Source organism: Rattus rattus, chromosome 1, assembly GCF_011064425.1.
Source record: "Rattus rattus isolate New Zealand chromosome 1, Rrattus_CSIRO_v1, whole genome shotgun sequence".
NCBI classification, from domain to species: Eukaryota; Metazoa; Chordata; class Mammalia; order Rodentia; family Muridae; genus Rattus; species Rattus rattus.
This window is the reverse complement of record NC_046154.1, coordinates 65,475,391-65,503,245: the sequence shown is the minus strand read 5'-3', so window position 1 is coordinate 65,503,245 and position 27,855 is coordinate 65,475,391. Positions and strand designations below refer to the sequence as shown.

The 27,855-nt window shown below is 38.4% G+C and overlaps 2 protein-coding genes across 2 annotated transcripts; both read left to right on the top strand.

The window, feature by feature from the left end:
- The first annotated feature begins 495 nt into the window (after positions 1-495).
- Positions 496-1,072, top strand: LOC116887999 (interferon alpha-1-like). Its single transcript, XM_032889424.1, has one exon. The coding sequence runs from the start codon at positions 496-498 to the stop codon at positions 1,048-1,050; it is 555 nt and encodes a 184-aa protein (XP_032745315.1). The 3' UTR covers positions 1,051-1,072.
- Positions 1,073-9,012: 7,940 nt separating this feature from the next.
- On the top strand, positions 9,013-9,591 carry LOC116887990 (interferon alpha-1-like). The gene has a single exon (XM_032889422.1). The coding sequence runs from the start codon at positions 9,013-9,015 to the stop codon at positions 9,589-9,591; it is 579 nt and encodes a 192-aa protein (XP_032745313.1).
- The last annotated feature ends 18,264 nt before the right edge of the window (positions 9,592-27,855 follow it).

Genomic DNA, 27,855 nt, shown 5'->3' with positions numbered 1-27,855 from the left:
GCCACAGGCCACAATAATATTTCTAATTTAGAAAGAATTTGCACCATACTTTACATTTTGATGCAAATATTTATGTCAATGGCATAAAGAAGATTAAGAAATAATCGTAAATGAATTACAATAATGTTTAAATACATCACAGAGAAAGTTCTGTGTTTGCAATAGATGTGTAAATTTCTCATAAAGACTACATATCTGAAGAATAGTGGTTAATGATAATTTAAATGTAATTTAGGAGAAACCATGTAGAGTAGCTTTCTGAGGGTAGCATTGAAAGAGAAAGCAATGGAGGAACACAAATGCTTGAGACACAAGCAGAGAGTGAGGTAAAGAAAGTGAAAAGAGAATTGGGAAGCTAGGGGAGGGCATTCAGAAAGGGGAAACTTGTGTTTGCCACTATTTAAGGTAGATGCACACAGCAGGGTTATCAGAGAACCTACAGGGGAAGACTCAAACACGCTGCTCATAGAGTGATCAGCATCTGCAAGATCCACGATGGCTATGGTTTGTGCATTCCTCATGATTCTGGTAGTTATGAGTCACTGGTCAACCTGCTGTCTAGGATGTAACCTGCCTCGCACTCATAACCTCACAGTCCTGAAACAAATGAGTCGACAGTCCCCTGTCTCCTGCCTGAAGGACAGAAAATACTTTGAATTCCCTTTGGAGAAGGTGGATGCCCAGCAGATCCAGAAGTCTCAAGCCATCTCTCTCCTGCAAGCTGTGACTAAGCAGATCCTGACCCTCTTGGAATCAAAGGAGTCACGTGCTACTTGGGATGAAACCCTCCTAGACTCATTCTGCAATTACCTCTATGACCATCTCAGAGACCTCAAAGCCTGTCAGAATCAGCAGGTTGGAGAGCAGGAACTTCCCTTGACCCAGGAACCCTCCTGGCCGACTGTGAGGGAATACTTCGGCAGGATCACTGTGTACCTGAGACAGAAGAAACACAGCCCCTGTGCCTGGGAAATTGCCAGAGCAGAAGTCTGGAGAGCCCTGTCTTATTCAGACATGTTCCTGGCAATACTGAGTGAAGAGAAGGAATGAGTAGTGAGACATTTGGAGAGGACTCTCCTGGACTAGAACACTGCATCTCACATTATAAGCTCTCCTTAAAAAACTCTCATTACTTTCAGTGTGAATACAAGCAACCTGCCTAGAAGGTTCAGCGATATTGAGCAATTATTTTCAATATGTAAAACTGTTTTGTATCTGCATCCAATTGGTTATTTATTTATTAGAGTGTTATTAAGATAATTTAAGATATTTATATTAAATCTTGCATTCTTATATTTTAATATGGCACATGTTAATTTGTAATTAAATTATTTTGTAACAAATAAATTTGCTTTGTAAGACACTTTGGATTAATTAATTTGATATCTCTTTAACATTATCAACTATTTTTTTACATTTTTTATTATTTTTCCACCTTTTTTATTTTTATTTTTTCCATCTTTATTAAATTGGGTATTTCTTATTTACATTTCAAATGTTTTTCCCTTTCCCAGTTTCCTTGCCAACATCCCCCAACCCCTTCCCTTTCCATTCTATATGGGAGTTCTCCTCCAAATCCTCCCCATTACTGCCCTTCCCCCCAAGAATCCCGTTCACTTGGGGTCCAGCCTTGGCAGGACCAAGGGCTTCTTCTACAGTGTAGAGTCTACACTGTAAATGTTGTACAAATGCACACTTTCTAAATATCAGAGCGGAAAGACATATACACTCCACAGTATTTAGACAAGCCCCAGATATTTTCACCTACTTCTCTCTAGCATATAGTATTCTTCTGGATGGATAGACAGCTGCTGTGCAGAAGACAACCAGAGAGTCTTGCTCCTCACATTCCTTAGTCCCCTTTGACCAAATATGTCCTGGGTTAATTTAGCAACTGATTTCCTTGATCTCATATACTTATCTTCTTTTATCGATAATGAGTTTAGTTGTTTGAGGTTCTAAATATTAGTGAGGTCATGTAGAGCAATGCAAAACAGATAAAACAATGACTAGTCTGCCTATATGGCACAGAAAGGGAAAACAAGAAGAACCTGGGAATTAAACCCACTCCTCATAGCCTCATAATCCAGTCCTAGGAATAAATCGAACCAGGGGAGTGAAATGACTCTAAAATCAACCCTTGGAAACACTATTCCTTCTCTATTTCCGGACCTTTCCTCTTCCCACTTTCTACTTCTCTGTTTGTTACTCTTCTTCCTCCTCCTCTTTCTTCCTCCTCTGCTTACTCCTCATTATTCTACTTTTGCTCCATCTTCTTTGAATCACTAGTTGTGCATGGTACAGCACCATCTCATGGAGCATGGTAGCCGCTCTCAGGGGCCCCAGCCTGAGGATACCTGAATCTCTTTCCTCCAGCACCAATATTTTTCCATCGTTCCTCAGCTGGAGGTGGAATTGCCTCTGTTTTCCAAGCTGATATTTTGTCTGACCTGGTCATGTCAATTCAGTCAGAGCCACTCACAGTTCACATGAGTAACTATTCTGTTGTGTTCAAGAACACGGCTTTGCTGAGTCATCCACTGCCTCTGGCTTTTCCAATTTTTCTACTCCCTCTTCTTCAATGGTTCCTGAGGCCAGGAAATCAGCACTTCCTTTTCTCAATGATCAGTTGTGAGTCTCTCTGTTCGTTGGCAGAGACTGTAAAAGAGTTCTGTGGTAAGCATTGGCCAGTGCAGGAACCCACTCTTAGATGTAAGCTCTAATGTCAAATCAGGTATTGTGACAGGATGAGTACAGCACTGCTTTGTTCTTTGTTATCTGCATGGCTCCACATGTATTTTAAATATGATACTTCTGAGAGAAATATTACTGAAAGTTTTATGTGGATTGCATTGACACTGAAGATCACCTGAAAATATAGTCACTTTCATAACATATCTTATTAATGGCCATAGATCTCATCTTTTTTTTCTTTTGTAACATTTTTGCTACTACTTTGTCATTTAGGGGACACATCAGTTCCTTTTACAGATTTCATTTCAATGGCATGATATTTTTGATCCAGTGCCACAAACCGACCTCAGAGTTTTCTTTCTAGGTAAGTAGAGAACAGACAGAGAACAGAATTGGAGACTTTGACCATCAAACCATCCCCTCAGGAGAGATGAAAGAGTAAATGCAAAATTACAGAATGTTGAGGCACTGAAAGCCCTTGTTGCTGTCACAGTTAAATGAATACTTTTACTGTTAGACACATTGGACACAGAAGACTAATCTCTGAATTCAATATTCAATAATAATTTATGACTTCGAAATATATGGGCATCAGTGTCTTAGACCGAATCTGAAAGTGGAACTACAGGGAAATGTATACATTGTATATGATGATATGCTGTATATATGATATAATAACATTAGTTGAATGTATGTGTACATATGAATGCATGTGTATATATGTGTACACACACACAGGTTTGTCTCTGATAGACTCCCACTACCTCCCTGCTGCCTCAGACCTCATCTTCCATCCTCAGAGCCCTTGTTTCCCCCTCCCTGATGCAGAGAGCCCCAGTGTGTGCTCCTCATTACCCAGGTCTGCTCACTCTACAAATGCTGTCTATCCTTTACACATGGATTCCTGACTGGAGTCTTTTATTTTTTGAAAACGTATAACCACCATTGAAACCAGAATGAAGGAGTTCAAGGTTTGAATGAAATTCTCAGGTTTAAGAATTTCCTCTTAATTTAAAATTTTAGACAATATTCTACTAATGACCTAAAGCCGACTGTTTCAAGAGGAAAAGGAAAAGAAAAAAGAGAAAGAAAAGAAGGAATGAATGAAGGAAGGAAGGGAGGAAGGGAGGAAGGAAGAGGAAGCAAGGAAGTAGAAAAGGAAAAAAGTAGAAAGCAAGGAATGAAAAAGAGAAAGAAAAAAACCAAATCTTCAATTATGAGAAAAATTTAGAGAAGACGAGAGCCACTTACTGGCTTGGCCTGCAAAGAACACACAGAATCCAATTCTGGGGAGTTCTTAATTTTTCAATTTAATTTAATTTTATTTTATTTACAGAATTCCTTTTCCTGTCAGAGTTTCTTCCACACTGATCTAGACTTTTCTCCAGAAGAACTGAATTCAGAAAGACTCCATTCCCTTCAAATTCATCTTTGAAAGGGAAATCATCTCATGTTCATAAGTCATACCATCTGAACAATGTACAACTATGTATAAAAAGGTCTTTTGTACCGTTTCCCTCCAGCCTTCTATAACTGAAGTTCTCTGGAGGAGAGGTCTGTGTGCACTCCCCTCACTAATGATTCACAACCAAACTCACATCATTTTGATCATCAGGTAGTGCCTTGTGAAACTGAGACAAGCAACCCTGAGCTAGGAATGCTGTAAAATAGTATCTGAGCCACAGAAGAGATTCTTCACCTACTGCTCTGCCTGCTGATGCCAGCAACAATGAGTTAGGTAACTGCACTGATCTATGGCTGTCTTTTGATATGTGACCTCAAGAGTTTAGGCAAACTACTCCACAATGGCCCGTCCACAAGTTATAGTGAGAATCCATGTTCCAGGCAATGGTCAATCTAAATTGATGCAGAATAATGTAGTTCATATGTCTATTGGGTAAGATCTATATTTTACAGGGGCCTGGAGCAACATATCAGAGACTCCTGACCCCTTGGCCTCTTTGAGGTTTGAAGGACACTTGAACAGAGGAATACAATGTGTGTCTGTATGTAGAACTGCCAAGGAAATGCTAGAACTTCAGTCCTTCTTAAGAGTAAGTTGTCAATCACAACACTTTCTCCTTGATGTTTTGTTCTGCCTCTGAACTCCGTGATCAGGAGAAAGATGTCTCTGTCTCTTTGGACAGTAAACATGCTCACACAAGTGTTGCCATGTCTGATTCCTCACAGGGAAAAGAGATGAATAGATAAAGAATTATATTTGATAAGGATGTATATTGGTAATCTGTGTATTTGCACAAAATCAAGTGATATGAAGGTTTGCTACAGATCTGGTAATTGAAATAGACTTTGCTAGGGACTGTAATTATTGGATAAATTGCTATTGGTGTGTCTGCTAATCACATTTCAGACATGACTTCCTGTACTGTTTCTTTGGTGGTTATTTTTAGTGTAATCTTCATTACTTTCATGGTTATATAAAATTATTATGAAATAGCTCCAGATATCAACCTTCTCAGAAAATATATGTCATATCATTTTTCACACCTTTGATTTAATAACTTGTTTTTATTAAACAAAGTTTGGGAATCAAGGGACAGAAATGGAACTGAGACAGGTGAATGCAGTAGGTGACAAAGTTCTGAGCCCTCGTTCCTGTACACATAAGCAGACTTGATTCAATGCACACACAGTTCATTTAGAAAGGACCTTGGTGTCAGGGAGCATCACAGAGCTGTCCATGAAGACATATCTGTGTAGAGTAACACAATGACTGCCAAGTTTTTCAAGCTTCAGGATTGAGAGTGTGAAAATGGCCACATGCAGTTCTCTTGTCAGATATTCCTGAGTTGCAATGACCAGTACCCACTGATGTAGAGCAGGACACAGAAACATCTTAATTAATGGAGGATGTCCATCCTAATGATCTAGCCAACATCCTAGCTAAATTAGTGAGCCTCCAGGTCAGTGTGAGGCACTGTGAGGAAAGCATGAAGAAGAGAGTGATGAGCTTACTTGACACCCATCTCTGTCTTCCATATACACATGTGAATTCTCAGGCCAGCACACCTAAATCTCTTTGCATTTGCCAATGAGTTGAAGCCTATTCACTACTTTCTCCTACATCAGATGAAGTGTATCAAGTCATATCTCAAGGTCCTTGATGCTAGGGAGTTCGTTTTTTTACAAGATTTTGAATATAGATCTATTTTCATTCTTTTAGAGGCAACCATCAAATTAGAGAAGCACTGTTTGTTGAAGATGGTGTCTTATTTCCAGTGTGTACTTTTATATTCTTTCTTACAAATGAGATTACAGTTAATGTAAGGAATTGTGGCTGGGTTTTCTATTAATTCCATAGATCAACCATTTGTTTATATCCCCAAACCATGCTCTATTTATCATTATAGGTCTGCAGTACACGCGTTCAAGGCTGGTGAGATCTGTACTAGTTCTTTTATGTTGTTTTGTTGGTACAGACCTTTTACTCACTTTACGAATAATAAATAGTTAATTTTAATTAACTACAACATATAGTTGTTACATGTTTTAGATTATTCAGTTCCTAGTGTACATACATGCTGTGTATTCACATTTTATGTGTATACCCTGGGGCCAGATGTCAGTCAATGTCAGGTACCTACCTCATTTTCTTTGACAGGATCTATCTCTCTTAAGTCAGGGCTTATACCATTGCTGCCAGACTGACTGGCTTTTGGGCGTGGTGATTTTTGTTTATCTTGACTAAATGTAGAATTAAGTGAAAGGTAGGCACACACTGTGATCTAGTTTTGCTTAACTTGGAGTAAGAAAATCCACTTCTAATCAGGATCTCTATAATGGGAAGACAGAGCTTTAGTCAGGATCTTTGAGGTGTGAAGACTCACCTCTACTATGAGCCAGGCCTTTTGCTGAAAGCCTATGCCAGCACATGAAAGATGCTTTGACTGTTTGCTTGCATGCCTTTTCCTTGGTAGCAATTCATTCCTACACTGACATTAGAGCCTATTTTTTTTCCTTTTTTCCCCCATCTTTATTAAATTGGGTATTTCTTATTTACATTTCAAATGTTATTCCCTTTCCCGGTTTCCAGGTCAACATTCCCCTAACCCTTCCACCTCCCCTTCTATATGGGTGTTCTCCTCCCCATCCTCCCCCCATTACAGCCCTCCCCTCAAGAATCCCATTCACTGGGGGTCCAGCCTTAGCAGGACCAAGGGCTTCCCCTTTCACTGGTGCCCTTAGTAGGCTATTTATTGCTACCTATACAGTTGGAGCTCAGGGTCAGTCTTTGGGTAGTGGCTTAGTCCCTGGTAGAGCCTAATTTTATTTCAATTTGACACATAGTAAATACCAGCTAAACAACTACACTAGTCAACAATTGCTGGATTCTTTGAACTTACACTCATAGGCAGACATTTTCTAAATTGGTTGGACCTCAATTTGTAAGCCATTTTAATTCCACAGATACACGTGTGTGTGTGTGTGTGTGTGTGTGTGTGTGTGTGTGTGTGTGTGTGTGTATGGAGAGAGAGAGAGAGAGAGAGAGAGAGAGAGAGTAAAAAAGATAAATTCTTTCTATAAATCAACTTCTCTTGAAATCACTGACTAGTAAAGTATTCCAGGTACATGTCTGTGTTTCCTCTTCAGGGTCAGAATTACAGGCATGTGCTCCTCTCCAGGCCTTGACATGGATTCTGAGAATCCAATAAACTATTTCCTCATTTACTGCAAGAAAGTTCCTGACTCAGCTATTTACCCACTGCATATTTTAATTATTAAGTCTCCAATAATTTTTATTTGTGTTTTAAAAACTACTTGCCATAGTGCCAATCAGAAAAAACATAGGTGACAAATAATGACACTGGTATTTGACTTGTAAAAGTGAGATTTGTGGTGTTTGCTTCAGGAAATGAAAGAAATAAAGCAGAGTTTTTGATTCTTCAGTTTATTGAGATGGACTAATCATGCTAGATTTTCAACTCTGTGAAATGACACAAAGTGAAAAGAAGGAAAATTAGGGTCTTCAAGCAGACACTGTGGTGTGCATATTGGTTTGTTGGGAATCTGAATCAACCAGGATTTCTTTTGTTAGGTGCTTTGGAGTCAAGAATGTACACGAGCCTGGTAGATTTCTCAGAGGAAAAGCAAAGTGCTGAATTGCTTTAAAAATGATTTAAAAGCAATAGTCAGAGGTACAGGAAGCTACAAAATCATGTACAAATAAAACAAATAAAATCAGAACAACATTCCATGCAATGAAAGAGAAAATCATGGAAAAGTTGTTATGGACATGGAGAAGAAATCTTAGACTTGAAGAATTCAGTATGTCAAAAAAAATGCAGATAAAGATTCACAGCACACATGAGGTGACTTGTCATAAATGAGGGATTGTGTGAATTTGGGATTGGAAATGTGTGATTGTGTGTGTGTGTGTGTGTGTGTGTGAGAGAGAGAGAGAGAGAGAGAGAGAGAGAGAGAGAGATAGAGAGAGAGATAGAAAGACAGAGAAAGAGAAAAAGATGGATAAATAGATGATAGATAGATGATAGATAGATAGATAGATAGATAGATAGATAGATAGATAGATAGATAGATAGATAGATAAACAGAGCATACACACACCTGAGATGTTGTGAATGTTTTGATGAAGGCTCCTGCACATGCATTGGTTCTCTACAGCAGCTGTCGGTTCCAGGAATTGCACTCAGCTCATCAAGTTTAACAGTAAGCCTTTTTGCACCCTGCATTCTTCTGATAGCACTAAATTATCAGATAAATAGCTAACATATAGTAATTATTAAATTAAGTTTTATATAAATTTATCTTACATTTAATGAAGGTAACATTAAGAACCAAATTTTAGGACATTAATCATTTTAAAGTATACCTTTAGTTCAGTGTATGTTAATTGAAAGAAATTTACAACATGCCTTATATTATGATGCAAATACTCTGTAATTGAAAAATCAATTTAGTTAAAGTTTATCTTACAGAAAAATTTGATTTACAATAAATATGTAAATTTCAAGCAAAGACAGTTGAAGGGTGTTGTAACAGTTAATGAAAACTCAAGTTAGAAAAAGAAAATTTGGAAAACATCTTTTGGTTGGGCAACAGTAAAAGAGGAAGCAATAGTGAAAACCACAATGGTTTACAAAAATACAAAGACCCAAGCAGAGAGTGAGTTAAAGAAAGTGAAAAGTCAATTGGAAAGTTATGGGAGGGCATTCAGAAAGTAAAATTACTGTAAACCCTATTTAAGACACATCCACACAGGATGGTCTCCAGAGCACCTAGAGTGGAAGGATCAGGACCAAACAGACCCAAGGACCACAAGCATTGGCCACATTTTCCATGGCTAGGCCCTGTGCTTTCTTGCTGTCCCTGGTGGTGATGAGCTACTGGTCAGGCTGCTGTCTAGGATGTGACCTGCCTCACACTCACAACCTCAGGAACAAGAGAGCCTTCACACTCCTGGCACAAATGAGGAGACTCTCCCCTGTCTCCTGCCTGAAGGACAGAAAGGACTTTGGATTCCCCCAGGAGAAGGTGGATGCCCAGCAGATCCAGAAGGCTCAAGCCATCTCTCTCCTGCATGAGCTGACCCAGCAGATCCTGAACCTCTTCACGTCAAAGGAGTCATCTGCTGCTTGGGATGCAACCCTCCTAGACTCATTCTGCAATGACCTCCAGCAGCAGCTGAGTGGTCTGCAAGCCTGTCAGATGCAGCAAGTGGGGGTGCAGGAATCTCCCCTGACCCAGGAAGACTCCCTACTGTCTGTGCGGGAATATTTCCACAGGATCACTGTGTACCTGAGAGAGAAGAAGCACAGCCCCTGTGCCTGGGAGGTGGTCAGAGCAGAAGTCTGGAGAGCCCTGTCTTCCTCAGCCAACTTGCTGGGAAGACTGAGAGAAGAGAGAAATGAGTCCTGAGCCACATTGGAGAGGACTCTGGTGGACTAGAACACTGTACCTCATTGCTCAGATTCAACCTACTCAAAACTGTCATTGATTTTGGCAGGAATTCAAACCATTTGTCTCAATGTTTCTGTAAACGCATTTGTTCTCTTTCCGTTCAGTTGTGTGTGTATGTATGTATGTATGTATGTATGTATGTATGTATGTATGTATGTACATAGCCATTTATTTTTTATGTTTTTATTTATTCACTTATTTAACTATTTATATGATGTAACATATATTGCAGCATAATTTTGTATAGATACATTTTCCATAAATTATTCATAATATATAAATGTAACTTGTTTTATTTGTTCATTCTTTTTTATTTAAAACAATTTTATTGTTTACACTGGTATTTTTCTGTAATGAAATTATATACATAATCAAGCTGTCACTTATTGTAGATGCATATGATATTGCATCATGTTCAGGCAATAAGATATACCTGTCTCTTGCTTTTCATCCATTCATGGTTAATTTCTAGGTCTTTCCTTTTCTTCTGTGTATCATATTCTTTGAATACACAGCATACTGAGCAGGGTTCAGGCATAATATCTTGCACCTATCAAATTATGTAAAGTGACTGGTATTTGTACAAGACACTCCCCAACCAAGTTCTCAGCACAAAGGTGATTTATTTGACCTAGAAAGACAAAGGACCAAGAGTAAGAGATAAAGACAGGTGATAGAGGACTAGGGAGAAGCAGAGGAGATACTTGTCCTAGGGGTGGGGGTGGGACAAAGGACTGCCTCTGGATAGAGAAAAAACAATGTGGCCCATAGGCAAATGGCAGTTTATAAAAGTAAAAGGGGGAAACCCCTGTTAGGGTAAATTGTTAAAACTGATTGTACAGCTTAACTGGGGAAGCCACAAGGGGACCTTTGTTTGCTGGTTTTCAGTGCTTTGATAGCTGGACCTTGGTAATCATGCTTAGGTGAATGAAGTAGGCAAATCAGGGAATAGCCCTTGATGGGCAGCTTTACAATTCTCATGTAATGCTTTATAGCAAAGCAGAGGGATTGAAGTAGAAGGGATGGTCTGCCGGAGCCCGGTGTGCCATACTCGGACCGGCTAGAATTCCTTCGTCCTGACGTAGTGTACTTTGAAAAGTATTCCCCGGACTTTAGCAGCCTCTGTGTTCCCTGACTCTGTCAACTTTCAACTTCTCGGAAGAGCAAGTATCAGTGAAGTCATATACCCAGTATGGAAATACAGCACACTGTATCAACTATCCTGCCTATACAGTGACAAATGACATCTATCCTGAGAAGAAATATGTTGTCATCCCGGTCATAAGAGCCTCAAGAAATATCTTTTGGGCAAACCTAATCATGGATTTGATATATATAATGTATCCTTTAAGACTTCAGTATTTCCTCCCAATTTCATGTGTTGCCTTCTTTTTAAAAATTATTTTTTATAGTGAGTGAGTGCACAATTGCTATGTATGATGTACTGTGAAACACGTGTAAAACTCTTCCCCAAATGGATTTTAAAATGCAGTGACACTATTGACTTCTCCATTTCTGAACATTCTTTCAGTCCCCATTTACCTAGTTGGGGAGAGAATCATAGATGGTTTGATTTTATCATTCAGGACACATCAATTATAGTCCAGCAACATGCTTCCCTCATGTGAAATATTGGAGAAAGTAGGCTACAAGTATTTTTCCACTTGAGATTTGAGTCGTTTAAAGAAAAATCTATTTTTTCTGCTTAAAGTTCTCCTTACAGTATAATGTTTTCACAACAAAACTGGTTTGTGCAGACAAGGTGAAATGCCACGTCAAAATGTTCAGAACCTGAACCAGTCTCAGGGGCATAGCCCTGACATGAAAATCCCACTGCCTTTTCTTTCAGTGAGACAGACATCATGTTAACCTCAGGATGCATTTGCCTTTCAGCCTCTGAGTGTTGGCTCTCATGGGACTGATGAAATAGACATCTTCATTCATTTGTACTGATCCTCAGGCATTTGTACTGATCCCCAGTCATCTGTACTGATCCCCAGTCATCTGTACTGATCCCCAGTCATCTGTACTGATCCCCAGTCATCTGTACTTCTGTACTGATCCCCAGTCATCTGTACTGATTCCTAGTCTTCTGTACTGATCCTCAGTCATCTGTACTGATCCCCAGTCATCTATACTGATCCTCAGTCATCTGTACTGATCCTCAGGCATGTGTACTGATCCCCAGTCATCTGTAGTGATAATCAGTCATCTGTACTGATCCTCAGTCATCTGTACTGATCCCCAGTCATCTGTACTGATCCTCAAACATTTGTATTGATTCTCGTTCAATTGTATTGATCTATGAGTTGCACTGATCCTCTCATCCTGTACTTGAATAGTAGAGCAATTGGATGCTCTGTAGGGGACTCTCTCCTGAGCATTGTTGACAGAGCAGTACTCAGAGGAAATAAAGAAGTCAGGCCTGAGGGTCCAGGGAATTTCTTAGCTCTGACTAACTAGCAATCAGATCACTTCTGAAGTTCTGACTGACTAGAACCCATATTATTCCTTATTTACGCAGGTTTCCCAGAACAAAGATGGACTCATGATTATCTAAGAAGTACAGATTATGGGTTTGATTTTTCATTACATGTCCAGGGTTACAAGTTTAGTCCCTACTAGAAAATACAACCAAACAGATTTTATTTTTATTATCATCCCTATAACTCCAATCTAAAGGATCTGAAGAATATCACTTCCAAAACAAACTCATTTATTATATGACAATCTGCCTTTAGACCAGCAGTGTGTGCAGTTTGGAAGCACTCCAGACAAACAAAATACCTGAATTGGTCTTTTAATTATTAGCAAAGATAAATACTTAACTTATTTTTACTATATATTTCATCATCTACACTATAAAGTAGGAAAAGGTTATTTTATTCGCTCATTAATATTTACTGGGTTCTATTAACCTAAGGGTTTACCACCCCTGGTATGAGTACCTATCTTGAAACGACATTTCAGAGAACTTTTAGAGTACTGTACATGGTGGCCTTGATCATATAACCTATTCTCCTAGTCAGTCAGAGTTTGTCAATTGTCTCTGTTCATCCTGCACCAATTGTATGGTTTGAGTTTGCTCAGAGGCAGATACCCCAAAAGATTCCTGGAGCGGTGGCCTCATTTAGCTATATGTTTATTTTTGCTTAATGAACTCTAGGGCATAAAGAAGACTTCCAAATAGAGCCAGATAAAATTAACTGTAGATTTACTTAAAAAGACTCACCATCATTTTCTCAGGAAAAGACATAAAGTGAAAGTCCCCATAACAGCACACAGAGACCAAAAATGGAAACTGAAAGATACAATGGGAGTCATTACAGCATCAGGCTCAGCTCACTGGAACTGGGTCAAACAGCTGTGCTGGCTCCGTGACTCTTGACATAGCAATGGATATGGTTATGCTAGTTCTCCCCAGAGAAGGTTATGATAAGGAAATGGCGGCCAGTCTCCTGCTTTGTGTATCTACAGAATGCACAACGTGTCTGAAAGAAAAAATAATTTGCACACAATTATAGTACTCAGTCCAAATGTCTAAAACCATGAAAAAATACAGCTATAAACAATTAAATATTTACATATGTTTAGTGTTTCTCACCAAGGTGGCCCCATACACTGCTTTTCACCAACATAAAAGACCATTAAGTCCACAGGAAATGAAGAAAACAAAAGTTAAAAACAGAGAAAACAAATGAGTACTTGTCATCCATGAGCATCTTCAATGTCCACGTATGAGTGCCTTTATGGACATGGGTACAGGGCCATTTAACAGAGCATGGGTAGCCTCTTAATGACTCAATGCCCAAGGCTGAATCATTCCCTCTGACAAGAGACCACACTTGCTGATTTGAACTCATCTTGGAGGAGAAATACTTGACTTCCTCTCAGCTAGAAGAAGGGATTGTGTGTCTTGAAGTAGTGAGGTCTTCCAGTCTGCAGTCACAGCCACTATCGATGCATGTCTCCAAGTGTCCCATTGTACTGTGAACAAATTCTTACTGTTGTCATTCTCTCCTGATTCTTACAAGCTCTCCACTACATCTTCTAAATTCTGAGCCTTGGGAGGGGATTGTGTAATAGATACGTCCTATTTAGGAACAATAACTCCTCCAATGTTCATTTCTGCATGGTGACCATTTTGGTGTCTCTTTCACTAGCCACCTAATGCAAAAGTTAGCGTCTCTGGTGAGGGTAGAGAGGTGCAATAATCCATCTCCAGTACAGCTGTGGTCAGAAACCAGGTGTTAAGACACCTCCACTGTGGCTCATTTCTTTCCCTAGTGTTTTTGCTATTTACAACTTCTGTTCTGTGTGTGTTTTAATATTGTTGTTGTTGTTGGAGTCGCATTACTGAAATGTTGACTGCCATCACATTGACGCTGTAATTGACTTCAAATATATAATCACTTTCATAGAATATTGATTATTTTTCTAATAACTAAAGGGTTTCTAAATGAAGCATAGCTATCATCATTGCTATTGTTTCCCCATTGTGATGACAGGTTCCTCTTTTTGGTTTCATTTCAAGTGGAGTCACAGTTTTTAGTTCACTGCCACAAATCAACATTAAGATTTGCTTTCAGGAAAGAAGAAGAAAAGAGAAATAAATGTGGGAAGCAAAGAAAATTTATACAGGAAGGATGTTACATTCTTGTGCTTGTTTCACTCCCCTTATCTTTCTTCACCATGAAGTTAATGTAAAGAAAGGTGCAGGCACCCACTGTTATCCTACCACTGCAATAGAGAAATGAAGGGAAAACTCAGACACAGTTGAAGAATGGAAAGCTCTTCTTTCTGACAGAGTAGAATGGATCTGACTGCCATTCCCTTTTGCAGTTAGAAAAAGAAGAAAGCATGGGAGTATTACTAAAATACAAGTGGATAGTCACCTGCCAGAGAGATTTCCAGAAAAATAATAGTCAAGCAACAGTACTTCTGTGACAATGTGCTGTATGTTCACCTGATAATTTCAGGCCTATCAAGAACTCATTGATTACATGTTGATCATAAAATAGTATTTAGTTAGGCACCAAATACTTATCAGCTAAGATGATATTAAGACAAATTGTAAAATGTCCCCATCAGTTTAGACAATCCAGGGTTTTGCTATTAACAACTAGGAATTCTCGACACTTTGATATCCAATCTTGTGGATCACAGCTGAAAACAAAATCATGTCACATGTATTACTAGAGGTGAGACAGTAATCTAGGATTTGTGAAACTAAAAGCATGAGGATATGACTTCCAGTAAGAGTTGTCTAGTTTCTTGAATTCTTTATATATTTTGGAAATTAGCCACACTGTCAGATGTGGAGTTGGTGAAAAGTAATTTCCTATTCTGTAGGCTTCTCTTTTTTCCTATTGACAGTTTTCTTGGCCTTACAGAATACTTTCAGTTCCATGAAGTCTCATTTATTAAATGTTGATCTTAGTGCTTCTGTGTTGTGTTTAGAAATCGGCATCCTTTGTCAAGGCGTTCAAGCTATTCCCCAGTTTTTCTTAGATCAGGTTTTGTGTATCTGGTTTTATGTTGTAGTCATTGACCAACCTAGACTTGAGTTTTGTGCAGGGCAACAGCTATGTATCTATTTGTATTCTTCTATATGTCAACATCCTGTTAGACCAGCACTATATCTTGAAGATGCTTTATTTTTTCCATTGTATATTTCTGGTTTCATCATCAAAAATCAGGTGTTCATAGATGTGTGTGTTTACATTTGGGTCTTTGATTTGATTCCATTGATCAAATCAAATGTGTAGATTGCTGTCTGTAACCAGGTGAGGGGAGGTGAAAGACAAGGCTGGAGCCTCAGATTGTATAGCAGAAAAGGAGGGCAGGCTGAGAGTTTTTGGGAGGCAGGAGAGATAGGAGACAAAGGAGAAGGAAGGAAGAAAGATGGAGGAAGAGAAGGATGTCCCAGATCCGTGTGGATTTAAATAGCCACAGTAGCTATGAATATTATATGAGGTATTATTACAAGACAATGTGTCCAATCTAAGTGGGCAGATTATATCAATATCAATTGACTGAGTTCTTTGAGCATTTTGTGGGTTAAGAATTTATGGATATAAATCTGACTGATAAATTACAAGACTCTGGAGTTTTGATTTGATAGGGTTCAAGGATGTGTGACAGCTAACCGCAAGATGGGCAGTCACTGCTTGGACTAGCCATGGAGGCGGCGAGACCGCTGGGGTCAGAGAGGAGCAGTTGTTAGGGTAGGACAGTGCATCCTTTTTTATTATTTAATGCAACAAACCTGTCATGTTTTTATGCCAATATCATCTGTTTTTTATTGCTACAGCTCTGTAGTATGTCTTGAAATCAGGGATAATGATAGCTCCAGAAGTTCTATTACTGTACAAGTCTGTTTTAGCTATCCTTGGTTTTTTGCTTTTCCATATGAAGATGGATATTGTTTCAAGCTCTGTAAAAAATTGTGTTGAAATTTTGATGGAGATCCCACTGAATCTCTAGAATTCTTTTGTAAGATCTCAGGCCATTTTTACTATGTTAATACTACCTATCCACAAGTCTGAGAGATCTTTCCATGTTTTGACATCTTTAGTTCTTTTGTTCAAACACCTGACGTTCTTGTCATACAGGTCTTTCACTTCCTTAGTCAGAATTATCCTAAGATATTTTCTATATTTGTGGCTATTGTGAAGGGTGCTGTTTTCCTGATTTCTTTTTCAGCCTGTTTATCATTTGTATACAGGAGAAATACTGTTTTATTTTGTATCCAGCCACTTCTCTGAGGTGATGATCAGCTATATGAGTTCCATGGTAAAATTTTGGGGGTTGCTTTTGTGTACCATCATATAATCTGCATACAGCAATACTTTGATTTCTTCCACTTCAATTTCTGTCCCATCAATCTCTTTTAGTTGTCTTATTGCTGTAACCAGACTTTGAAATATTGGGTTGAATAGAAAGAGTGGATAACCTTGTCTTGTTCCTGATTTGTTTATTTTTATTTTTTAGTTTTAGTTTCTTTCCATTTAGTTAGCTGTTGGCTATAGACTTGATGTGAATTGCCCTTATTTTCTTTAGGTATGTCTCTTTTATATGAGATTTCTCCAAGACTTTTACCATGAGGGCATGTTGGATTGTTTTTGAAGGTTTTTCATCACATAATGAGATGATCATGTGGGTTTTTGTTTTGTAGGTTTATATGGTGGATTACATTGAAAGATTTTTATATTTCAAACCATCTCTGCATCTCTAGGAGGAAGCTTAATAACTCTGGATGATCTTTTTGATATGTTCTAGAATTTGGTTTGCTATTATTTTATTGAGTATTTTTGCAGCAATGTTCATGAGGGAAATTGGTTTGTGACTTTCTTACTTTGTTGGATCTTTGTGTGGTTTTAGTATCAAGGTGATTGTGGCCTCACAATTGGAAATTTTGCTTCTGTTACTATTCTGTGGAGTAATTTGAGAAGTATTGGTATTACTCTTTTTTTTTAAAGTATGTGGCTAGCTTTTTGTTTTGTTTTTTAAGATATTTTTATTTTATGAATATGAGTACACTGTAGCTGTCTTCAGACACACCAGAAGATGGCATCGGATCCCATTACAGATGGTTGTGAGCCACCATGTGGTTGCTGGGATTTGAACTCAGGACCTCTGGAAGAGCAGTCAGTGTTCTTAACCGCCGAGCCATCTCTCCAGCCTGGTATTACTCTTTTTTTAAATGTGTGGTAGAATTACATGCTAAGACTGTCTGGCCTTGGGTTTTTTCTTGTTGGAGACATTTAATGATTACCTCTATTTCCTTAGGGACTATGGGTCTATTTGAATTGTTTATCTCATCTTTATTTAACTTTGGTAAGTGGCGTCTATCCAGAAAATTATCCATTTCTTTTTAGATTTTTTTTCAATTTTATGAAAACAGGTTTTGAAGGAAATCCTAATATTTCTTTGTATTTCCTCAGTTTCTGATCATATGTCTCCCCTTTTCATTTTAATTTTGTTAATCTGAATATTCTGTCTCTGACATTTAGTTAGTTTGGCTAAAAGTATGTCTATCTTTGTTGATTTTCTCAGAACCACTGATTCTGTATATTGTTCTCTTTGTTTCTATTTAATTGATTTCAACCCTGTTTGATTATTTCCTGCCATCTACTCTTCTTCAGTATGCTTGTTTCTTTTGTTCTAAACCTTTCAGGAATGCTGCTGCTAGGTTACTAGCATGAGATCTCACTAATTATGAAAGCACTCTGTGCTATGAACTTTCCTATTAGCACTGCTTTCATTGAATCCTATGTGTTTGGGTATGCTGTGCCTTGTTATTTGTGAATTTGCTTGGAAAAAATTTTCATCTTCATCTTCACGATGAAGTAATGTCTATCTTTGATCTTGAGTAGTGTTTCTTGAATGCAGCCAAAGGCAGATACTGTTTGGGATCCATTATGTCAGCCTGTGTCCTTTTATTGGGGAATCGAGTCCATTGATTTTGAGAGACATTAAAGACTAACAATTGTTAATTCCTGATATTTTGATGTTGGTGATGGTTGTGTGTGTGTGTGTGTGTGTGTGTGTGTGTGTGTGTGTGTGTGTGTGTAATTATGTGTACATGTGCAAAGCAATGTTATAGTAATGGACTAGTGATGGATTTTTTTTTCAGATAGAAACACAAGCTAAAAGTATCTGCTATCTGTACTTCAGCTCTGGGAAGATGCTTAACAGATTGTGAAACATTTTTTCGCATTCCTAAACATTTGAAATTGACATGTTTGTCACCTATATTGCTCCACAGAAAAGACAGAAAAGCAAATTTCATATATAAGGATTCTAAGGCAGACGAATCAGAAGGTCACAGAGACAGAGTGGATACAAGGGCACTAAGAACAGTTTCCATAACCAAGGAAACAATGTCCAGGACTAGTGGACATAGACAGATGAGGGAACAGTTTTGCAAAGTGTCTCACAACAGTGCATACTCTCAAAGTAGAAAGAACTAAAATTGTCAATGGGAGAAAAGCAAAGTTTCCAATTTGACACAGTTTGGAGGCAAGAACAATAGTGACTCTAATGTTCTACTATACAGAACTTTCAATATAATTTAAAAATTTTAAAAATTATTTGTTGCCATTAGTTAAAATAAATTAATTCATAATTTGCAAAAGGGGTAAAAAGCCTTTGAAGTCTAAAAACACACAAAGGTGAATATATAGACTCTAGCTGCTATGAGTAGCTGTTGAGAAGTTAGAACTACTTATATTGTGATTTGATGTAAACATTGTAATGGTACTGACACATACTACAATACCCCATTTGTAATTATAAGCATTTTAGTCTGATCAAAATGAATAAAATTTCATATGATTTTAGTAGTTCACATAGGCATAGGATTTTAGAATCCAAGCATCTGAAATGTAAAGTTCAGTTTTTTCATGGATATTTTTTATTTACATTTTAAATGTGATTCCTTTTTCCCAGTTTCCCAGACAAAAGCCTCCTAATCCATCCCCCTCCCTTTCTTCTATAAGAGTTTTCCCTTCCCATCAACCCCCCTTCTCACCCCCCAACATTCTCCTACACTGGGGGTCCAACCTTGGCAAAACCAAGGGCTTCTCCTTCCATTGGTGCCCAACAAGGCCATCTTCTGCTACATATACAGCTGGAGCCATGGGTCAGTCCATATATAGTCTTTGGGTGATGGTTTAGTTCCTGGGAGCTCTGATTGGTTGGCATTGCTGTTCTTATAAGGTTGCAAGCTCCTCCAGCTCTTTCAATCCTTTCTCTAATTCCTCCAGCAGGGGTCCTGTTCTCAGTTCCACGGTTTGCTGCCAGCATTCGCTTATGTATTTGACATGCTCTGGCTATGTCTCTCAGGAGACATCTATATCAAATTCCTGTCAGCATACATTCTAAGCTTCATCAATCTTAACTAGTTTTGGTGACTGTATATATATGGGCCACATGTGGGGCAGGCTCTGAATGGCTTTTCCTTCAGTCTCTGCTCCAAACTTTGCCTCCATATCCCCTCCTATGAATATTTTTGTTCCCCCTTTTAAGAAGGAGTGAAGCATCTGAACTTTGGTCATCCTTCTTCTTGAGCGTCATGTGGTCTGTGTATTGTACCTTGGGTAATTTGAGCTTCTGGGCTAATATCCACTTATCAGTGAGTGAATACCATGTATGTTTTTCTGTGATTGGGTTACCTCACTCAGGATGATATTTTCTAGCTCAAACCATTTGGCTGTAAATTTCATGAAATCATTGTTTTTGATAGCTGAGTAGTATTCCCTTATGTAGATGTACCACATTTTCTGTATCCATTCCTCCGTTGAAGGGCATCTGGGTTCTTTCCAGCTTCTGGCTATTTTAAATAAGGCTGCTATGAACATAGTGGAGCATGTGTCTTTGGTGTATGTTGGAGCATCTTTGGAGTCTATGCCCAGGAGACATCTAGCTGGGTCCTCAGGTAGTGGAATGTCCAATTTTCTGAGGAACATCCAGACTGATCTGTAGAGTGATCGTACCAGTTTGCAATCCCACTAACAATGGAGGAGTGTTCCTCTTTCTCCACATCCTCACCAGCATGTGTTGTCACTCGAGTTTTTGATTTTAATCATTCTGACTGATGTGAGGTGAAATATCAGGTTTGTTTTGGTTTGCTTTTTTCTGATGACTAAGGATGTTGAGCATTTCTTTGGGTACTTTTCAGCCATTCGATATTCCTCAGCTGAGAATTCTTTGTTTAGCTCTGTACCCCATTTTAATACGGTTATTTGGCTCTTTAGAGTCTAACTTCTTGAGTTCTTTGTATATTTTGGATATTAGCCCTCTATCAGATGTAGTATTGGTAAAGATCTTTTCCCAATCTGTTGGTTGCCGTTTTGTCCTAATGACAGTGTCCTTTGCCTTACAGAAGCTTTGCAGTTTTATGAGGTCCCATTTGTTGATTCTTGATCTTAGAGCATAAGCCATTGGTGTCTTGTTCAGGAAATTTTCCCTAGCGCCCATGTGTTCGAAGCTCTTCCTCACTTTTTCTTCTGTTAGTTTGAATGTATCTGTTTTGATGTGGAGGTCCTCGATCCACTTGGACTTAAGCTTTGTACAGAGCAATAAGAATGGATCAATTGCAATCTTCTACATGCACACTTTCAGTTGAATCAGCACCATTTGTTGAAAATACTATCTTTTTTTCCATTGGATGGTTTTAGCTTCTTTGTCAAAGATCAAATGACCATAGGTGTGTGGGTTCATTTCTGGGTCTTCAGTTCTATTCCACTGATCTACCTGCCTGTCTCTGTACAGTACCATACAGTTTTTATGACTATTGCTCTGTAATACTGCTTGAGGTCAGGGATGGTGATTCCCCTAGAAGTTCTTTTGTTGTCGAGTGTAGTTTTCACTATCCTGGGTTTTTTGTTATTCCAAATGAATTTGCAAATTGCTATTTCTACCTCTATGAAGAATTGAGATGGAGTTTTGATGTGGATTGCATTGAATCTGTAGATTGCTTTTGGCAAAATGGCCACTTTTACTATATTAACCCTGCCAATCCATGAGCATGGGAGGTCTTTCCATCTTCTCAGATTTTCAGTTTCTTTCTTCATCCACCATGAAGCTACCATTCCAGTAGAAAAATTATACAGATTGGCAGCACTGTAACTTTTCTCTTTAATAGTATAGCCAAAACTCTCTACTGTTCACTTCTGAATTTGACAAATACAGAATGGGTGCAGAAAACACTACTAAAGTAAAATTGGATAAGCACCTGTAGGTCAAACCTTCAGGATAACTGATGGCCAATCAAAGGTATGGCTATCAGCATGTCTCCTAGTTTGTATTTTCACCAAACAACTTCAGGAACAGCAAGCACATGGTGATTAAATATTTATAACAGAAATAGTGTTTGGCAAAACAACTAATACTTGTCTATAAAAATGACTTCAGGAGAAACAGGTAAGATTCCACATCATCAGAGACCACAGAGACTCCTGGTATTAACATTCAGGATTCTTGACACTATGGTCCCTGCCAATGTGGGTCACTACTGAAAATACAAGCCTTTTTAGGGCATTGATCGTCTAGGATTTATGATGCAGAAACCAAGCAAAACAACTTATTGTGTGTGATTGCTGAAATCATCAAGATATGGTGAGCGCACTCAGGGAGTGAGGTACAAGATCAAGGCTGAAGATACTGTGTCTCTGTGCAGCTGAGGGTGAGTAGAATTAGTAGTCACTGAATAAGTCCCAGGATTCCTGGAGAAATAACACCAACTAGGGATCAGAGTCTCTACACTCACACACACCAAGAAAGAACCCACATTCAGTTTAGATGTAATTGCTACAAATTGAAAAACACTAGACATCAGTGCACAAATGATGCACAGGACTTTGAAACAACTGTGATGCACAATGCTGTGTCCTTCAAAACTGGTTCATAACACAGAGAGAGTACAATTAGAGAAGCTGTTAATTATATGAGTTCCAATGTCAATAACACAGAAAAGCCTCATCTGATCTGCGTTCTGTTGGTTCCTCTTCTGGAGCTCTAAATAGCTAAAGAAATCCATAAGCCAAAACAGCACAGCTTTCAATGTTAAGGAGAGAAAGAAGCAACAGTGTAAAGAATAAGACTGATTTCTGTACCTGAATCCTGTGGGGAAAACAGCTCGACTCTCACAAGTGTGGACAATCTTGAGAACTCAGGGGAGACCACCACTTCTGTTCACATTCCAGGCCCAAGAGGAACCTGCATAGTGCCCTCTGGATATAGGAACCTAGGAGCAGTCAGGTGCAGGATCCTTCCTTTCTGCCTGCTCCTTGAGCTGAAAGACAGTTGCCAGGAATGCCAACACACCTGAGAGCAGAGGTAAGACCAATACTTCTGCTCCAATCAACCTGTCTGGAGGCTTTAGGAAACACAAACCCAGGAGCAGTCTGAGACAGCACCCTTCTGGTTTCTGTCTGCACCAGGAACAGTAGTAGTCCCAAGCTCTCTGTACCCAGATTCAGCTAAAAGAAAACAGGTCTACAGGAGTGCTGACACACAGGCCTACAGGAAGGTCAAGCTGCTGCCAGAGACAGCAAGACAAGCTAACACCAGAGACAACCTGATGGCGAGAGGCAAGCACAGGAACCTAAGCAACAGAAACCAAGACTACTTGGCATCATCAGAGGCCAGTTCTCCCACCAAAGCAAATGCTGGACAATGAAACACACTGGGAAAGCAAAATTTGAATTTAAAATCACATTTTATGATGATGATGGAGGACTTTAGGAAGGATATAAATAAATACCTTAAAGAAGTATAAGACAACACAGGTAAACAAATAGAAGCTCTTAAAGAGGAAACACAAAAATCCCTGAAAAAATTACAGGAAAACACAACCAATCTGTGGAGGAAATGAACAAAACCATCCAGGATTTAAAAATGGAAATAGAAAAAAAAAGAAATCACAAAGTAGACAACCCCAGAGATAGAAAACCTAGGGAAGAGATCAGGAGTCATAGATGCAAGCATCACCAGCAGAATACAAGAGATATAAGAGAGAATCTCAGGGGCAGAAGGTACCATAGAAAACATTGACACAACTGTAAATGTAAAATGCAAAAATCTTCTAACCCAAAATATCCAGGAAATCCAGGATAAGAAGATCAAACCTAAGGATACTAGGTATAGAAGAGAGTGAAGACTCAAAGGGCCAGTAAATATCTTCAACAAAGTTATAGAAAACACTTCCTTAACCTAAAGAAAGAGATGACCATAAATATGCAAGAAGCCTACAGAACTCCAAATAGATTGGACCAGAAAAGAAATTCTACCATCACATAACAGTCAAAACACCAAATGCACAAAACAAAGAAATTATATTAAAAGCAATAAGGGAAAAAGGTCAAGTAACATATAAAGGTAGACATATCAGAATTATACCAGACTTCTCACCAGAGACTATGAAAGCAGAAGATCCTGGGCAGATGTCATACAAATTTGCACAACATCTTTCCACAAATCCAGCCCTACAAAAGATAATAGTTCGAAAACTTCAACACAAGGAGGGAAACTATACCCTAGAAAAAGCAGGAAAGTAATCTTCTTGCAGTTAACCCAAAAGAAGATAGCCACACAAGCATAATTCTACCTTTAACAACAAAAATAACAGGAAACAACAATCAATATTCCTTAATATCTCCCAACATCAATGGACTCAATTAACCAATAAAAGGACATAGACTAACAGACTGGACATGTAAAAAGGACCCAGCATTTTGCTGCATACAGGAAACACACTTCAGTGACAAAGACAGATACTACCTCAGAGTAAAAGACTGGAAAACAAATTTCCAATCAAATGATCCAAAGAAACAAGCTGAAGTAGCCATTCTAATATTGAATAAAATTGACTTTCAACAAAAAGTTATCAAAAAGATAAAGAAGGACACTTCATATTCATCAAAGGAAACATACACCAAGATGAACTCTCAATTCTGAATATCTATGCACAAATGCAAGGGCACCTACATTCATAAAAGAAACCTTACTAAAGCTCAAAGCATACATTGCACCTTACATAATAATAATGGGTGATTTCAACACCCAGTCTTATCAATGGACATATCATGGAAACAGAAATTAAACAGAGACATAGAGAAACTAACAGAACTTATGAACCAAATTGTCTTAATAGATATTTATAGAACATTTCATCCTAAAACAAAAGGATATACCTTCTTCTCAGTACCTCATGGTACCTTCTCCAAAATTGACCATATAATCATCCACAAAACAGGCCTGCCTCAACAGATATAAGAAGATTGAAATGATCCCATATACCCTGTCAGATCACAACAGACTAAGGCTGGTCTTTAATAACAAAAAAACGGACAGAAAACCCACCTATACATGGGAGTTGAACAACACTCTACTCAATGATAACTTGGTCAAGGATGAAAGAAGGAAAGAAATTAAAGACTTTTTAGACTTTAATGAAAATGAAGGTACAACATACCTAAACGTAAGGGACACAATGAGAATAGTGCTAAGAGGAAAACTCATAGCTCTGAGTGCCTCCAAAATAAACAGGAGAGAGCATACATTAGCAGCTTGACAGCACACCTAAAATCTCTAGAACAAAAAGAAGCAAATACACCCAAGAGGAGTAGAAGGCAGGAAATAATCAAACTCATGGGTGAAATCAACCAAGTAGAAACAAAAAGGACTATACAAAGAACCAACAAAACCAGGAGCTCATTCTTGGGGAAAAAATCAACAAGATAGAGAAAACTTTAGCCATATTAACCAGAGAGAACAGAAAGAGTATCCAAATTAACAAAATCAGAAATGAAAAGGGAGACATTCAACAGAATCAGGAAATTCAAAAAATCATCAGATCCTCCTACAAAAGCCTATATTCAACAATCCTGGAAATTCTGGATGAAATGGACAATTTTCTAGACATATACCAGGTGCCAAAGTTAAACCAGGATCAGATGAAGCAACCAAACAGTCCCATAACTCCTAAAGAAATAGAAGCAGTCATTATCAGACTCCCAAACAAAAAATAACCCAGGACTATATGGGTTTAGTGCAGAATTCTATCAGACCTTCATAGAAGACCTCATACCAATACTGTCCAAACTATTCCACAAAATAGAAACAGATAGAGCACTACCCAGTTCCTTCTATGAAGCCACAGTTATGCTTATAACTAAACCACCCAAAGTCCCAGCAAAGAAAGAGAATTTCAGACCCATTTCCCTTATGAATATCTAGCAAAAATGCTCAATAAAATTCTCACAAACCGAACACAAGAAGACACCAAAACAATCTTCCATCATGATCATGAGGCTTCATTCCAAGAATGCAAGGATTGTTCAATATATGGAAATCCATCAACCTAATCCACTATGTAAACAAACTCAAAGAAAACAACCAAATGATAATCTCATTAGATGCCAAGTAAGCATTTGATAAAATTCAACATACCTTCATGTTAAAAGTCTTGGAAAGATCAGACATTCAAGAACCATACCTAAACATAGTAAAAGCAATATAAAGCAAACCAGTAGCCAACATCAAACTAAATGGAGAGAAATTTGAAGCAATCCTATTAATCAGTGACTAGACAAGGCTGCCCACCCTCTCCCCACCTATTCATTATAGTACTCCAAGTCCTAGCCAGAGCAATTAGACAATAGAAGGAGGTCAAATGGATACAAATTGGAAAGGAAGAAGTCAAAATATCACTATTTGCAGATTATATGATAGTATATTTAAATGGCTCCAAAGTTCCACCAGAGAACTACTAAGCCTGAGAAACAACTTTAGCAAAGTGGGTGGGTATGAAATTAACTCAAACAAATCAGTAGCCTTCTGCTACTCAAAGGCTGAGAAAGAAACTAGGAAAATGACACCCTTCCCAGCAGTCACAAATGACATAAAACACCTTGGTGTCACACTAACCAAAGAAGTAAAAGATCCATATGACAAGAACTTCAACTCTCCGAAGAGAGAAATTGAAGATCTTAGAAGATGAAAATACTTCCATGCTCATGAATTGACAGGATTAATACAGTAAAAATGACCACTTTTCCAAAAGCAATCTACAGATTCAATGCAATTCCCATCAAAATCTCATCTCAATTCTTCAGAGAGTTAGAAAGAGCAATTTGCAAATTCATTTGGAATAACAAAAAACCCAGTATAGTGAAAACTACACTTAACAACAAAAGAACTTCTGGGGGAATCACCATCCCTGACCTCAAGCAGTATTACAGAGCAATCGTGATAAAAACTGTATGGTATTGGCACAGAGACAGACAGATAGACCAATGGAATAGAATTGAAGACCCAGAAATGAACCCACACACCTATGGTCACTTGATCTTTGACAAAAGAGCTAAAACCATCCAACGGAAAAAAGAGTATTTTCAACAAATGATGCTGGTTCAACTGGAGGTCAGTGTGTAGAAGATTGCAATTGATCCATTCTTATTGCCTTTTACAAAGTTTAATTCCAAGTGGATCAAGGACCTCCACATTGAACCAGATACACTCAAACTAATAGAAGAAAAAGTGGGGAAGAACCTCGAACACATGGACACAGGAAATTTTCCTGAACAGAATACCAATGGCTTATGCTCTAGGATCAAGAATCAACAAATGAGATCTCATAAAATTGCAAAGTCTCTGTAAGGAAAAGGACACTGTCATTAGGACAAAATGGCAACCAACAGATTGGATAATGATCTTTACCAATCCTACATGATAGAGGGCTAATATCCAATATATAGAAAGAACTCAAGAAGTTAGACTCCAGAGAGCCAAATAACCGTATTAAAATGGGGTACAGAGCCAAACAAAGAATTCTCAGCTGAGGATTATTGAGTGACTGAGAAGTACATAAAGAAATGTTCAAAAAAGAAATGTTCAGTAGTCATCAGAGAAATGCAAGTCAAAACAACCCTGAGATTCCACCGCATATGAGTCAGAATGGCTAAAATCAAAAACTCACGTGACAACAGATGCCTGCAAGGATGTGGAGTAAGAGAAAGACTCCTCCATTGTTGGTGGGATTGCTAACTGGTACAACCACTCTGGAAATCAGTCTGGAAGTTCTACAGAAAATTGGACATTGTATTACCTGAGGACCCAGCTATATCACACCTTGGCATCTATTCAAATGATGCTCCATCCTATAACAAAGACACGTGTTCCACTGTGTTTATAGAAGCCTTATTTATAATAGCCAGATGTTGGAAAGAACTCAGATGCTCTTCAGTAGAGGAATAGATACAGAAAATGTGGTATATCTATACAGTAGAGTATACCCAGCTATCAAAAACAATGACTTCATGAAATTCATAGGCAAATGGATGGAGCTGGAAAATATCATCCTGAGTCAGGTAACCAAATCAGACACACACACACACACACACACACACACACACACACACACACACACACAAACCAAACAAAAAAATGCATATGGTATGCACTCACTGATATGTGGATATTAGAACAATAGGTCGAAAAAAATAATAGCCCGAATTATCCAAGATAACATCCACAGATCACATGAAGCTTAAGAAGGACAACCAAAGTGTGCATGCTTCAGTCCTCTTTCAAAAGTGGAACAAAAATATTCATAGGAGGAGATATGGAGACAACGTTTGGAGAAGAGACTAAAGGAATGACCTTTCAGAGCCTGCCCCACCTGGAGATCCAGCCCATATATATACAATCAGCACA

Excerpts from the sequence above, each read along its gene's own strand:
- LOC116887999 (XM_032889424.1), top strand. The coding sequence starts at position 496 with ATGGCTATGGTTTGTGCATTCCTCATGATTCTGGTAGTTATGAGTCAC.
- LOC116887990 (XM_032889422.1), top strand. The coding sequence starts at position 9,013 with ATGGCTAGGCCCTGTGCTTTCTTGCTGTCCCTGGTGGTGATGAGCTAC.